At 45.5% G+C, this 14,262-nt stretch overlaps 1 protein-coding gene across 1 annotated transcript in view; it reads left to right on the top strand.

Moving 5' to 3' along the window:
* The window catches only part of SYN3 (synapsin III), a 310,184-nt gene that overhangs the window by 88,673 nt on the left and 207,249 nt on the right, over positions 1-14,262 (top strand). Inside the window, exon 5 of the mRNA XM_019544808.1 lies at positions 9,362-9,518. Coding sequence (XP_019400353.1) covers positions 9,362-9,518 — 157 coding nt within the window. The remainder of the gene's footprint in view (positions 1-9,361; positions 9,519-14,262) is intronic.

Genomic DNA, 14,262 nt, shown 5'->3' with positions numbered 1-14,262 from the left:
CCTGTGGCTGATCACTGAGTTTGGGAGGTGCGGGGGGTGGGACCCAGGGCACTCCACAGCAGACCCGGAAGTAGACTGCAAGTACCTCTGGTCCACTTCCAGATTCAGCACTGAGCATGTGGAGGGCCCCCCACACTCCTGTGAGATACTCCATGTGCCCCAGCACCACAGCATTCACAAGCCATGCCTGCTACCTCAAAGTATGTAGAAAAAACATTTAAAGCTGCGCCTATGTCTGAATTGCTGATTCTCCAAATCACCATTGAATCTTCAGATTCAGATTTGGACAAATTGAATCAGGGACAGTGATCTGGATCAATGAATTGGATCCAGTTGGGGCTGAATCTGAATCAAATAGGGCCTGCTTCACACACCCTTAATTCATATCCCTTTAATTAACATTGAATTTTCTGTTGACTCGATAGCACATGTTCTAATAATATTGCTGGGGCCTACTGCATCACAATCCCAAATCCCCCAAATATGTTCTCTCTAACTCACTTTTTTTCCCCCACTGTGAGGGTCATGATATTATCTCAAACCCCAGGAGATAGCCACTCACATGTGGGGAGATTGCTGGCAATAGGAGAGGCAGGTGTTTTCCTGCTATTCAGAGTCTCCTTATCCCACAAGGCAAATATATTCCCAGTGTACGAGAACCCTTACTCCAAAATACAAGTATTTTAAAGCCAATTGGGGATAACCAAATCCTCCCAAATGGATGTTTTAAAAATCCCTGCAGTATGGTCACGCAAAGGCTGTCTACCCAGAAGGTCACGCAGGGGCTATCCCTTGTAGGAGGTGAGTGGTTTTCTTTCCTATGAAGTTGGTATTTTCTTGTCGTATATTAGTTGCTCATTGCTAGGTGATGGGAATTTTTTCACCAGCTAAGAGCTGTTCTCCCTGCATTCTTTGCACTTTTTCTACAAAGCAAGATTTCTGGGGAATACATGTGAACATTAGGGGAGATCTAGCCTATGCGTTGACACAGTAAGTTCTATAATGTGGAGCTCCGAGTTCACCTCGGAATCGTTTGTAGGAGAGCTCTGGCCAGTTCCTATTCATCATTTCATGAGGTTCAGCACAGCTTTTAGGAACCACCCACTCTTTCTTTTTTCAGTCAAACTATGGAAATCCCTGTGAAGCAAAGAGTGTAGGGCAATAAAAAAAACTGACTTTGAGAGGGTAAGCTCCTAAAAGCAAAATGGAGACATATATTTAGCATATAGTTTTTCCATGATTCACAGAATGTACTGTACTCTGTATATACATCTGTATAGTACATACTAGGTGCATCTACGTGTGACGCTACATCACCGTAGCAATGTGCTATGGTGATGTAGCATCTTCAGGCAGGAACTGTGACGCTGCAGCTACAGCACCGTAGCAATACACTTCATAGCAACACATGTAGATGTGCTGCCCCCCTCCTCCCCATTGGTGGAGTTTTCCTGTGCCGTCATTTAATACTTGCTTTAGGAAGTACTAAATGATGGCGCACAATTATTTTAGCAGCTATGATGCTGTAGCAATGTGCTATAGCAAGATATCTCATCGCTACAGTGATATAGCATCAGCATCACAGTTTGTGCCCACTGGTGCTATATTGCCCTTCATCGCTGTAGCATGTCACTATGGCAGTGTAGCATCACGTGTAGACATGCCCACTATATATTTAACACAGAACTTACATTAGTAGTTGTAAATGTATTTCACATAAAACATGTGTGGCAGATATGTTACATAGGTGGCATAGTGCTGTGTTTCAGACAGTGTGAGGTGTTGTTAAATATGCATTTAAACAAAAAAAAACGCGGACTACCAGTAAACCCCTGCCCTCACTTAAGTGATCTGCAGTTGAGCAGTTGAAGTGATCTGCAGTGAAGTCAGTGGGTTAGCACCAGGTATAATTCAGGGTAGTATTTGGCAACATTGTCATTACACATGAAGCATTTAGCATGTGTGATATATCTTATTAAACCTTAGAAAGTATTCCCATGGGAGGTGATTTACCTTAATCTTCCTCCACCGTTCCCCATTTTTTTAAGCTGTAGCACAAAGAGGGGATTGGGGTATTTTTTTTTTTTTTTGTTGTTGCATCCATTCCAGTTGCTGCTGTTAAACAGCTGCTTGGAGGGACTGTTTCTCTCATCGGGGTTTAGTTATCTCCCAAATGAATAATGTCCCTCTTTGCCTCCCCAGCAGCTGGCGTCCAGCCGATGTGTGAGCAAGATGCTGACAGTTATTGGGAAAACATTTGGAGTGGAGGCAGCTGCCAGAAAGCAGAAATTGCTGTTAGCAGAGCAGGGCAGGGAGTATTTCAGACTAAACCTCTCCCTGGCCTATTCACATTTAAGTTAACTCCTGATTTTAAAAAAAAAATGTGCAGCCTGATTCTAAATTGTCACTAATGAATTAAGCCTCAGCTAAAGTTAAATCTGATGAGGGTATGGCTATATTTTTTCCCCCATGTTGATCATGTTTTGCTTCTATCTTCAATCACATCCTTTCTGCCTGGGTCTGCTTCAAGGGAAAACGCATAATGGGAGTGATGGGCAAAAGTCTGCTCTGTAGCGCATATACAACCCCATGGATGTCTGCTATCCATCGAACTCAGGGCTGCCCAATTGGCAGGCTGCATGCAGCTGCCAAACAATCAGCATGTGGCCCACGGGCTCCCACCAAGCCACCATTCCTCCCTTCCATTGCTCCTGCCACAACAGTGGGTTTTTTCGGGTCCCTCCCCAAGCTCCTTCCTGCCTCCACCTCTGGGAACAGGGCAAAGCAGCAGAAAGGAGCTGGAGTGCCTGAGGTGCTCACATGGAGTGGGAGGGTGCCAGGTTGCTTGTGCAACAAAGGAAGGAGCTAACATGCCTACACTTCAAGTGGGTGGCATACGCAGCTAGAAGGGGGCGCTGCATGCACAGTAGAGGGAACTTAAGATGCCTGTACTGCAAGAGGCGTGCGGGGAAGCCAGTGCCACTGGGCTGTCTGCTGTGTGCATGGTGGGGAAGAAAGGGGTGCTGGCTTGCCCACACAACAGGGGGAATCTGGAAGGGGGGGCCCTGGATTGGCAGCCCACCCCTCATGCAGCTCCTGAGTCTGTGGGCCACATTGCATGTTTTCCCCAGTCCCCAGGCAGTTGGACAGCTCTGACATTTCTAAAAGACTCAGACCTCATAGTGCACCAGTGCTTAGTCAGTCACTGGAACCCTCCTTGAAAATGGCCTATATTTTAAAAATGGTGTAGTGACAAGATCATGATCTTTATTACTGATTTCCAGACTAAATTTGTTCAGGTTACAATCAGAATGTTTGACACCAAATTTTGGAGACTGTTACTGTACAGTTTGGGGAACGTGTAACCAAATCTATTTCTGAACAGCACCTTGAGGCTGCCTCCTACCTATTCTAAGTTATGATGACTGTAGTGATCCCCGCAGTGGCTGTTATCCCACTTTCATTGCTAGTGGGCCACCCTTTCTGCTGTTTCTGGGTTCCTCTATGCAGAAAGCATCCTCACTTACTTGGTTAAGTCCTACTTACCTACTTCACACAGCCAGATGTTTCACAGAGATCAAATCCCAGTGACTTTACTCACATAAATAGTCCTGTTGACATCACCAGGATTCTTTTGTAAAGGGAGACAGTATTTGCCCTTTTCTGTTTAAAAAAAAAAGTGATTTTGGTTGAAAGGAGACCCTTCCTTTGAATATTTTCCATTTTACCCCAAACTTTAATATAACAAAAAGGTTGTTAACATTGTGTAACATTATGAAAGATGTAATAATGAATGTAAAACTGAAAATAGCAAAGCTTTCCAATTGGTTGTTGATGATGTTGCGACTGTATCATTAATGCTCTGGTAATTCATAAACAGGACATGTTCTTTATTTTTAAAAATGCCATTTTATATTAATTCTAAGAGGCCTGAGGCACTGCATTATTTAGGGAGGGGTTTTTTTTGCACTTCTCAGGTAGTTTAATTTACTTATGTTTTGGACTTGTGCCTCAGAACATTGCCTGAAGGCTCAATTAATCTTCTAACAATGCACAGCCTGGTATATCTTATTGCTTAATTTTACATTTTCCATCTTTTGTTTGAGTACTGAGAAGGGGATTTAGAGGAGAGCCTTAGTCAAAACAGGATGGTTCGAAAACTGATTCAAGTATCTTAAAAGTTAAAGGAGGCTAGGAAAAGTCCCCTGTGAAATTTAAATGATTGTACAAAGAAAGAGAGCCTATCCTTCTTGCAGAGTTTGGCCCAAGAGCTCATTGCTCACATGACCAGATGGGCGAGTACTGAAGAAGTCAGAGATGGGCAGCTGTTCTTTTGAGCAACTTCTTCAAAGTCCCAAAAGTAATGAGAAAGCAACAAGAAAGAAGCTAAAGACTTAATTTTTGGATATAGAAATAATTTTGACTGTCACCAAGTGGCTTGCTCATAGTGGGATGTGGAAAAGAGCTTAAAAGGCATTCTGACAGCATGACCTGTTATTGAATGTTATTTTTTTTCATGCTCACAAAGCTCTGTGAAGTTCTCAGTGAGCAGCTGAAGGACCAGGAAGCAAGCCAGAGCTATTGATATGTCCTAGTTCTGGTTATAGACGTAGGAAGCCTCATTAAAGCATGAAATTTTCCACCAGGATTTGCAGTCAGCTTCTGCTGTGTTCTGGTCCACAGTGAATGGAGAACCTGCTTACTGCAGTGAAATTGTAATGGTGGTCTTTTCAACTCTGATTTTCTTCTGGTTCCTAGAGCAGTAAGGCATCTTCAGCTAGCAGAGCTATTGCTACTGCTCCATCAATGTTTAACCATGGGTACAACAACAACACCAACAAAAACACCAACTCCAAAACCATTTCTGGAATTGGCCTTTGGAAGTTTACTTCCCAAATTCTAGCATCCCCACTGATAGCTAAGAGCTGCAATTAAAAATATTAAAATACAGATTTTGCTAAAGATAGCAAAGAAGTAAGGATTTGGATTTGATTTCCTACTTTAAGGAAAAGTTATGGGTATTTTGGATCCAGGGTTTTAATTTAAGCTAGTCTCTAAAATGTGGTCTTACTATTTAAAGCATAGAACTAAAGCACGTTGAAGTAAACTGAAAAACGGTTCATTCTGTGCCAACCAAAATAAGTGCCTTGCATTGTACCGAGAGAGCGTTAGCACCAGGGGCAATGTGTAGGGGGTGCACACATACTCCCTGTGTGTGGCAGTGTACTCCCTGCCACCAACAGTGGCAGTGCCACCAACAGTGTTACTGCCTGCTACCCTGCAGCCGGTACCACTGGCAGCATCTGTGGGAAATCCCTGATTGCCACTGCCAGCGGTGCCTGCGGGTGGTCGCTGACCCATGGTCAGCACTCATCACCCCCCTCTCTCCCTCCTGCCCCACCACCAACAGTGCCAGCGACATCTGCAGAAGCTCCCTGCTTGCCACCTCCATGCTCCTGCTGTCGCCAGTGCAGCCATGCCCACCCAGCTGCTGGGGGCACATGCTGTTCATGGTTAGCATATTTAAAAGTTTTCTTATAAGCCAGTACTTCCCAAACTTTTCCTCAGCATGGCCCCTCACTCCCCACCCACAGCCCTCTGTCCCTACCAGTGCCCCTTACACCCCATCCACAGCCTGTGGCCCTGCTAGTGCTCCTCACTCCCAACCCACAGCCCCCTGCCCTCCCTGTAGCACTTAAGCCACAGCTGCTGCCCAGGGGAGGCAGCAGTTGCTGCAGCCAGAGCAGACCATGGAGACCAGGTCCCCTCCCCTCCCCCATGGGGACAGGAATGCAGGGGAGCGGGGGAGGATGTGGGCTGCCCACTGTGGACCTAGGGCTCCCTGCCCTGCTGCCCTCCTCTTCGGGGTCTCTGCAGCCCAGTGGGCAGGACCAGGTGCAGGAGGGAGTGCCATACTGCCATAGTCACCAAGTTGAGGTGCCCCCTGTTTGCCCAGTACCAGTATGGCAGAACTCCATACCACCACCCTTGCTGCACCTCACTTTGCCTGTCTGCACACATGCACGCAGTGCCCTTTGTCCCTGATCACCCTCCCCTGCTCCCCCTAACCCCAAGCAGCCCATTGCAGGCTGGAACTCTGCCAGTCTACAAAGGGCAGCCTGCATTTTCCTGCATTTTTCTCCTTTAAAGGAGGAAGTACATTGGGAAAATAGTATTTTCTGTGTAGGAGCCAAGCCCTTTCCTTCCTGGTTCAATAGGGCACAGATACTTGTTCATGTCTTTTCCCCCTTGGTGTCATGCGCTTGCTAGTCCCACCCATGTTGATTCTTTGTGTGTCCTTTTTCATCTTTATTGCATTTTCTAATCTAGCTTCTGGTCTTTCTGACCAGTTTCTGCTTCTCTTTTACACTGAATTTTTCAAGATTTCAGAACTTTGAGGGATGGAAAGTGATTTGCATCAAAAAGGCACGCAGTTTGAGAAGACTCCTCTTCATCTTACGTACTTGCTCCCTGGTGGTTGTAGGCCCCACATTCCTGTGTCTTATTTTGTTCAAGATATTCTGGGGTTGTAGTTATTTCTTTTGTTCAAGATACTTTGGGGTTGCAGTTATTTCTTTGGCAGCCTCTCCTTTCCTGCCTAAGAGGCTCTGTAGCCTGGCAGTGCAGTAGGGTAGAGTCTAACCCTCCTCTCTGCTCACCAGAACACGCTTTCCTGTCCCTTGTACTTCAGTTTGAGAACTACTGAACAATGAACCTGAGCTGATCTATTATGCAGAATTTAGATAGGACTGCATCATTTACTCTGCCTTCTTATTTCCATCTCTTATGCTGTGATCTCTCACTTCCTCAGTCTCTCAAAGAAAACCATTTGATCTACCTTCCATCTGACAGAATCAAGATTAGATTAGACAGTGTGGAGTGTGGATTTTCTTAATCCTTTTGTGTTCCTAGGTAGACCAGTCATCTTTAGTTTTAATGACACACAGAAAGGAAGCAAAGGAGCAGGTCATCACTTAGAACCTAGAACATTTAGCAGCCCAGTGGGAGCATTGAACCCAAAGGGTTCCTTGTTCCAGTAAGTTAATGATTCCTTTCTGGGGATGTTTCCCTGCCTGGTGGTTGCTTTCCACCTGGAAGGCTTAGCAGAAGTCAAGCAGTTAAAAATTCCAGGTTTGCATTCACTTGCTGTTTCTCAGCATGGTGTCACCACTTGCCTTGCCTCATTGACATTGGGAAGGTCCATAAATCAACTGCGCATTAGCAAGCATTGCCCTCCGGACATGTATTACACATTTCACTGATTGAGGAAAATGCCACCTTTGCTGCCAAGTGCATTAAGGAGCCCATCTGAGTTTACGAAGTTTGCATAGTGTTTCTAAAGCCTCTGCATCACAACAAGAGGAGGGGATACTTGTTGCTACATCTAGATTAATAGCAAGTGTCCAAGGCCAACAACTAAAATGGAAAGCTTAAAACAATAAGCAGTTCCAGATTTTCACTGCAGTGTGTGTTGCCGCAGTCTGGCCCAGAGTTACCATCTCAGAGTTCCCAGCCAGGGTGTCGTAAATATAAATAGGAGCTATAAACCCCAAAGATTTCCAGTTTGTACATTCAAAGGATAGAAATTATAGTCTCATGCAAGGAAAATGTTCAAGGGCAGTGAGGTAATGGGACCTGGATATGGAACCTATTTCTCTTAAGAACTTTCATGTAATTTGGAAATTTTCCTAATGCCCTTGATGCTACCTTTTATTACAATATAAATTTTCCCCATGTCTGCAGAGAGTCCCTCTAGTACAGTGGTTCTCAATCTACTTGACGCAAGACACCCCTCATTGCACCCAAAATACTCCTCCATGACTTTGTGAATTGAGTAGTACCCACTTTCAAAAACTAATTTATAAATTACAGCATAAATGTCATGTGCCCCCTGAGGCCCCCCAGCAACATTGGCAGTCCTTTTCTCAGGGAGTGCACTGCCAATCACAAGGGGTGCACCCCCTGCGCGTCGCCAATGTAGTACAGTGCTTAGTTTCCTGCAGGGGGGCCTGAGCCTGGAGGCTTTTACTGTTCATCTCCTCACACCACTTGGCACCCGTCAGAGGATCTGGTGGTACTCCATGGCACCATGGATGAATATTACTGCTCTAATGCATTAGTTCTCACCCTTTTTAGAATCAAGGCATACCTCATTAGACTTGACACACTCCTTGAAACATGCCATCTCTTTCACTTCTTGTGTTTTGAGTACAGAAAAATAATAGAATAATTTTTCTGTTGCAGAGAACTCAAAAAGATCACAGCAGGTCAGAATGTTTTCAGCACTATTGATTCCTAGTTGAAATCTCTAAGTTTAATTTGAGTCATATTTGCACACCCAACAGTGCTAACATTGTATGGCATCCTCCACCACCCTTGTAAGGATCTCAAAGCACCCCAGGGTGTCACAACACCTGGTTGAGAATCGCTGCTCTGGTGCCTTCAGAAACAAACTGCTTACTGAGCATTGTTTTGGGTAAGCTTTCCAATTGCTGTTTCCAGATACTTTGAATTGATCCTAAGATACAATATACAAAGTGTTGCTTACCAGTAGATTCTTACCAAAGCTCATCTATCAGTTCAACCAGAAAAGACATCTCCTCTCTGACTCGGTTATCACTTCTCCCTTAAAATTGTAAGGACCCCAGTACAAATCTTAGCTCTGATAATATGCTGAATTCCTACCACTGGCTGGAGGACACTATTAATTTGGTTAACTGCTTTGTAATGTCTGTTCCTACTTGCTTTTTTATACATGGAAGTGTCCAATACGTGCTCTGGTCTCTACGTGGTAAATTGATTCAAAGTGAATGTGTTTAATATATGGATGTGTGTCACATCACTTGAAATCCTGAATGATCTATTGATCCATTTTGCTTCCTTTCTGCTATTCCATTCCACCATTAACAAATCATCTTTTGCTTCTTTATCTGCTTAGCACATTGCCACTGGTGTCGCCAGTTGTGACCCAAAAAACCCCCCAAACTGGGGAGAATTCCCCTTCCAGAGAATATATGATGGTTAGCAGCAGTTGTTAGTTGTTCCTATGCATGCCAGACTGGAATGGAAACTAGCAAATCCATTTAGAGTGTTTCTAAGTTCCTATGCTTGAGGCTACATAGGATTTTTTATTTTTAAACACTGGGTTTATTGGGGGTTGGATTGTGTGTGTGCAGGGAGGGGTTTTTATTTAATTTAATTTTATTTCATTTTACTTTTTTTGTAATATAACTGAGACAGTACTGCAGGCTTGAGAAGTGCAATGTATATGAAGGAAAGCAAAAGGGAAGGATTGGGGGGAAAAGGCAGGGGAGGAATGTTGATGATTATTTAAAAAATTTATTCTAATTATGTCTTGTAGATCTTTCAAGCCTGACTTTGTTCTGATTCGACAACACGCTTACAGCATGGCCCTTGGAGAAGACTTCCGCAACCTCATCATTGGCTTTCAGTATGGTGGAGTTCATAGTGTCAACTCCCTATACTCCATTTACAACTTCTGCAGCAAGCCCTGGGTGGTAAGTGCTGACCCAGATTTATTTCCCTGGCAGGATGCTTAGTGCACATGTCATTTTAAGAGGGAAAGCTGGATGAGAAGCAGCTTTGAGGTGGCAAAGGGGGATGACTGGAGACTCACTGGATTGGAGGAGGGCTGGGCTTGAGCCATATAAGCCCAGAGCCTGAGATAATCAGGGAATCTTGCCCTGAGAGCCACAAGGAAGGGAGCTCTTTGCAGCAAGGCTTCTAAATGACCAAGGAAGTAAGTTAAGCAACTCTGCAGGCCTGGGAGTAAGTCAATGTTCCCCGAGGCAGAAAGAAAAGGGTTTTATGCCGGCCAGTGTCTTCTATTTTCTGTTGGTACTCTTGTTTGAGTTACATGCCTTGAGCCCTGCTGGAGGCAAGCTCAAGGCACTCAGTGAGCCAGTAGCCCATAGAGGGGCTGAATATGAAACAGGGCCCAGCAAGGAGTGCAGGAACTCAGAGTAGGGGGGAGGCCTAGCAGGGAATGAGGAGCCCAGGCTGAGGGTGGAACCAGGAGGTCCAGGAACCAGAGAGTGACTGATCATGGGAACAGAGAGTCCACCAGCCCAGAGGGCTGAGCAGAGAGGACCAGAGGGTCCATGAGCCCAAAGGGTGGGATCAGAGGGTCTTTGAGCCCAGATTGACTGAGGGTCCAGGAGCCCAAAGAGAACCTGGGAGTGGGGCCCGAAGGTCCATGAGCAAAGAGAAACACTGAGAGGGGGACCAGAGGGTCTATAAGCCCAGAGAGAGGGCTAAGCAACCCAGGGGGTCTGAGAGCCCAGAGGAGTCTGAGTGACCCAGAGGGCTGAGTGACAGACCAGGGGGTCCAAGATCCCAGGGAGGGACTGAGTATGGAACCAGAAGGTTGAAAAGCCTAGGGAGGGACTGAGTGTGAAAGAAACATCAGGAGCGATAACACCTGCAAGGCTTGAGGTGCGATGTTGGGGTGGACAGAACTACACAATTGGCCTTTAAGGTTACAGAGCCCTGGAGGGGCTTAAACAGGCTGAGGGGGCCCATTTATCTCAAGTACTGAGTGGATATTAGGGGTGCCTGGGAGGGACCAGCTGGAGATTCTAATGGACTAAGGCTCACTCTAAGGCCTGTGGGCAGCCTTCCTTCCCTGATATTTATTAAGAACAAGGCATGGCAGGAGAGTAATGAAGGGAAGGATATCTTAGAGCTCAAGCCTGACAGGATCCATACAGTCACCAGGGGGTGTCACAGCTGCCCATGGGGCCTGGTTCTGCCACAGTCTCATTAATGCTGGAAAGGAGAAATCTGGGGCTGAGGAAGCCCCCAGATCAGCCTCCAGTGGCTGTGTCCACACGTGCATGGACGTTTGGTTTGCCAGGGACAACTAGCAGCAGTGCATCTTGTCCTCAGTGAATGCCTACGTCATGCATGCTCTGGAGTGCAGCAAGTAGCCCCAGGAGTGGTAGGGGAGGCTGGGGCCAACACTGGGCTGGCCCTAGCAACCTTATCTGGGGTCCTGAGAGTCTCCCAGAGCTGCTGTGTGGAGCCTGGCTGGCAGCTGTGGTGTGGATCTGGGCAGCCCAGCTCTGCTTTTGGGTGGCACATGCTGCCCATACTTGCACTGCTCCACCTTTTTTCTCCATGGATTTGTTTGACCCCTGGATATCCAGGGGTCAAAAAAACCCCTCCGTGCTGCTCCCTTGCAGCACAGAGAACAACTGAGCGTGCAGTATGTGGCACCACAAACATCTGTGTCACCACATACCGCACAGCTGCATACATCTGGATGTGGACAGTTTGTTTATCTAATACAAGCTCTTTTATTCAGGTTATAAACATCACTGGTAGACTCAGATCTATACTGGGAGTTCTTTGAGAGCCTACCAGCATTTCTACTTTACCAGCCTTCTGGGCCTAATGTTGGCTTCATCCTCCTCTTTTTTGCAATGCTTACAATGCTTCTTCAGCTTTCCTTGAATCTGTTGACTGGATGCATAAGAAACAAGAACTTCATCTTAAAATCTGGATCTCTTTCATAGCAGCTCATACCAATACTGCTGGGTTTTTGGACTGGCAACAAAGTTTATTTGAACTTCACAGAACCAATTGCTTATTTGGTTCTAGCAAGTCTTTGGATGGTCATTTCTAAGAGAGAATGTGATTCTGTGTCCATAATTTGTATTGCAGTAGCACTGGGTACTCCAGCCAAGATTAGAAACAAAAGAGAGTATCTGCCCCAAAGATCTTTGGATTTGCAGGCATAATTTGTATTTATTTATTAGATTTCTCCCACCCTATCCAAAAGGCTGAGGGCAGCTTTTGTGCCACCGGGTTTTGTTTTCGTAGCTGTTTTCAATTTATGGAAACTTAATTTTCGGGGGAAAAAGAGAAGATAGAGGAAACTTTTTAAGTGAAGTATGTTAGAGAAAAGTGGAGGAGGAAAAGGAGAGCATGGAATGACATGCAAGTAGGGTAGTTCATTAATTTTATGCTGAAACAAAGTTTTGTTGAGCCTGGCAAGTTTAACTGGAAATACATTGGATTCAGCAAACTTTTTCCAGCTTCAAGGCAGGGTTCTAGTGGAATCCATGGAGTATCAGGGATTCTGGAAGCTCTGGGGTCCCTGGCTGCAGATCAGAGTTACTTGGTGCATCTGCCATGGGAACCTCCTCTAGCTGTTCAGTGAAAATGACATTCTACCTACACTGAAACTGACAAGAAGGTCAGTTTTACAAAGGAACTGCAGGGTCTTAGGAGCTTCCAGTTTGTGGGACATTTTAAAAAGAAAAAAATGGTTTGGGTTTGATGCACACCAAAACTAAAATGAAAAACAAAAACAGAATTTCCTATGAGCTGGAAACCCTTGCTCTTTGGTGATTTCTGTGTACGAAGCACCAAACTGCCGGTCTGTACATGCGAGAGCCTACACTATAAAAACAGCTGATTCATTCATTAGCATTTGCAGATTCCTGTGGCTACTTGATTATCTTTAATTCCTCCTGTTTCTATTTTGGCTGGCTCTTCTGATCACTTTGTTTCCCCAAGCTCGAACTAGTGAGAGAGGAGCCCTTCTTGAGTGAAGGTACCCTCCAGAATTGAAGCTGTGGCTTCAAGGCAAGGAGCTTTGGGACTACAGACTTCAGCTTATACCAGCTGTGTAAGAAGGTGATAGGGAGAGGGAACTCCCCAGTATCCTCACCTGAGATGCCAATGCAACTCTAGAAAAATCCTTATATTACTAGGGGTGTGCAAAACGAGCTGTATTCAATTCAGATTCGGCCTGAATTGGGGACAGTGATTTAATTAATTAATTTGGATTACTGTCCCTGATTTGATCTGGCCAAATTTGAATCCGAAGATTCAATACTGACTTGTAGAATCAGCAATTTGGCCATAAACACAACTTTAAATGTTTTTTTCTACATACCTCAAGGTACTAGGCACGACTTGTGAATCTTGCAATGTTGGGACGGATGGAGCGACCCATGGGGGAGGACCCCCACATGCTTGGCAGCAATCCCAGAAGTGGACCAGAACTGCTTCTGGTCCACTTCCAGGTCCACCAGGGAGTGCACTAGGGGCACCCCCCTGGCTCGGCAGTTGGCCACAGGGGGACCCCAGGTGCCCCCCAGACCCAGGAGGCAACAGTTGCCGAGTCAGGGGGAATGCCCCCTCCACCCCACCCATGCTCTCCCTGGCAGCCCCAGAAGTGGACCAGAAATGCTTCTGGTCAACTTCTGGGTCTGCTGCTGAGTGTGCTGGGGAGCCCCCCATGCTCCTGTGGGACTCCCCATCCACCCCAGCATTGCAGCATTCACAAGCCACCTGGTAACCTGAGGTATGTTGAAAAAACATTTAAAAACGTCTATGTCTGAATCTCCAAATCTTTCCGACTCAATTTGGAGGGTTCCAATTCACTTCAGAGAAATTAAAGGATCTCCTGATTCGATTTGGATTCAGAGATTCGGCCACCAAATCAGGCCAAATCTCCACCAAACTGAATCAGGGACTGAAGCTTTGCACAACCCTATATATTACCATATTTACTTGAATGTAAGATGACCCTGAATATAAGACAACCCCCAATAATTAGATTTTATATATGGAAAAATGATAAACTTGTTATAATTTTCCAGGCATTGAATCTAATTAATTATTGGAGATTTGCCTTGCATTTATCCCTCTTCCATTGCTACAGCAGGGAAAATAAATCTGGGGAGGGGTCAGTTAGCCCTCTTCCCCTTGTCCTCCGCCCCCCAAAATTTCTACCTCTTCCCCTGCGGCCCCTTCCTCCCCTTACTACCAGACCCTGCTTTCCCTGAGCACATGGAAGTAAGGGGCAAATTTGAAAATACTGACTTTGAAACACATGCCTGTAGTAATTTAATTCATCTAGAATTGATGCCTATTAGCTTTTTTGAAACTGCTGTATGTTTTAGTACAGGGACTCTATAACTGTACTTTTAAGTAGCACTTTTATCTATATAAATAAATAAATTAAAAATATACATATTAGTCCAAAGCCAAAAGGCTTATGATTTACCAGTTTATTGGGCTGGGCCCTAGAAGAGTCAACAGAATTTCAAGCAATGGTGACTGTAGCAGAGCACTAAGGGGCCTGGTACTTGAAGAGTAGGAATGGTAACCCAGGTGCCGGTTGGCAGGGCAACAGGAGGAGCTAGGGGCTCACACCTGTTGAGTCAGCTGACCGGAAGGGCAGGCCTGGCTCCTATATAACTCCCAGGCTGAGGCCAGGCAAGAAGG

Source organism: Crocodylus porosus, unplaced genomic scaffold (genome assembly GCF_001723895.1).
Source record: "Crocodylus porosus isolate Cpor-Errol unplaced genomic scaffold, CroPor_comp1, whole genome shotgun sequence".
Lineage (NCBI taxonomy): Eukaryota > Metazoa > Chordata > Crocodylia > Crocodylidae > Crocodylus > Crocodylus porosus.
This window is presented reverse-complemented; position numbering and strand designations above follow the sequence as displayed.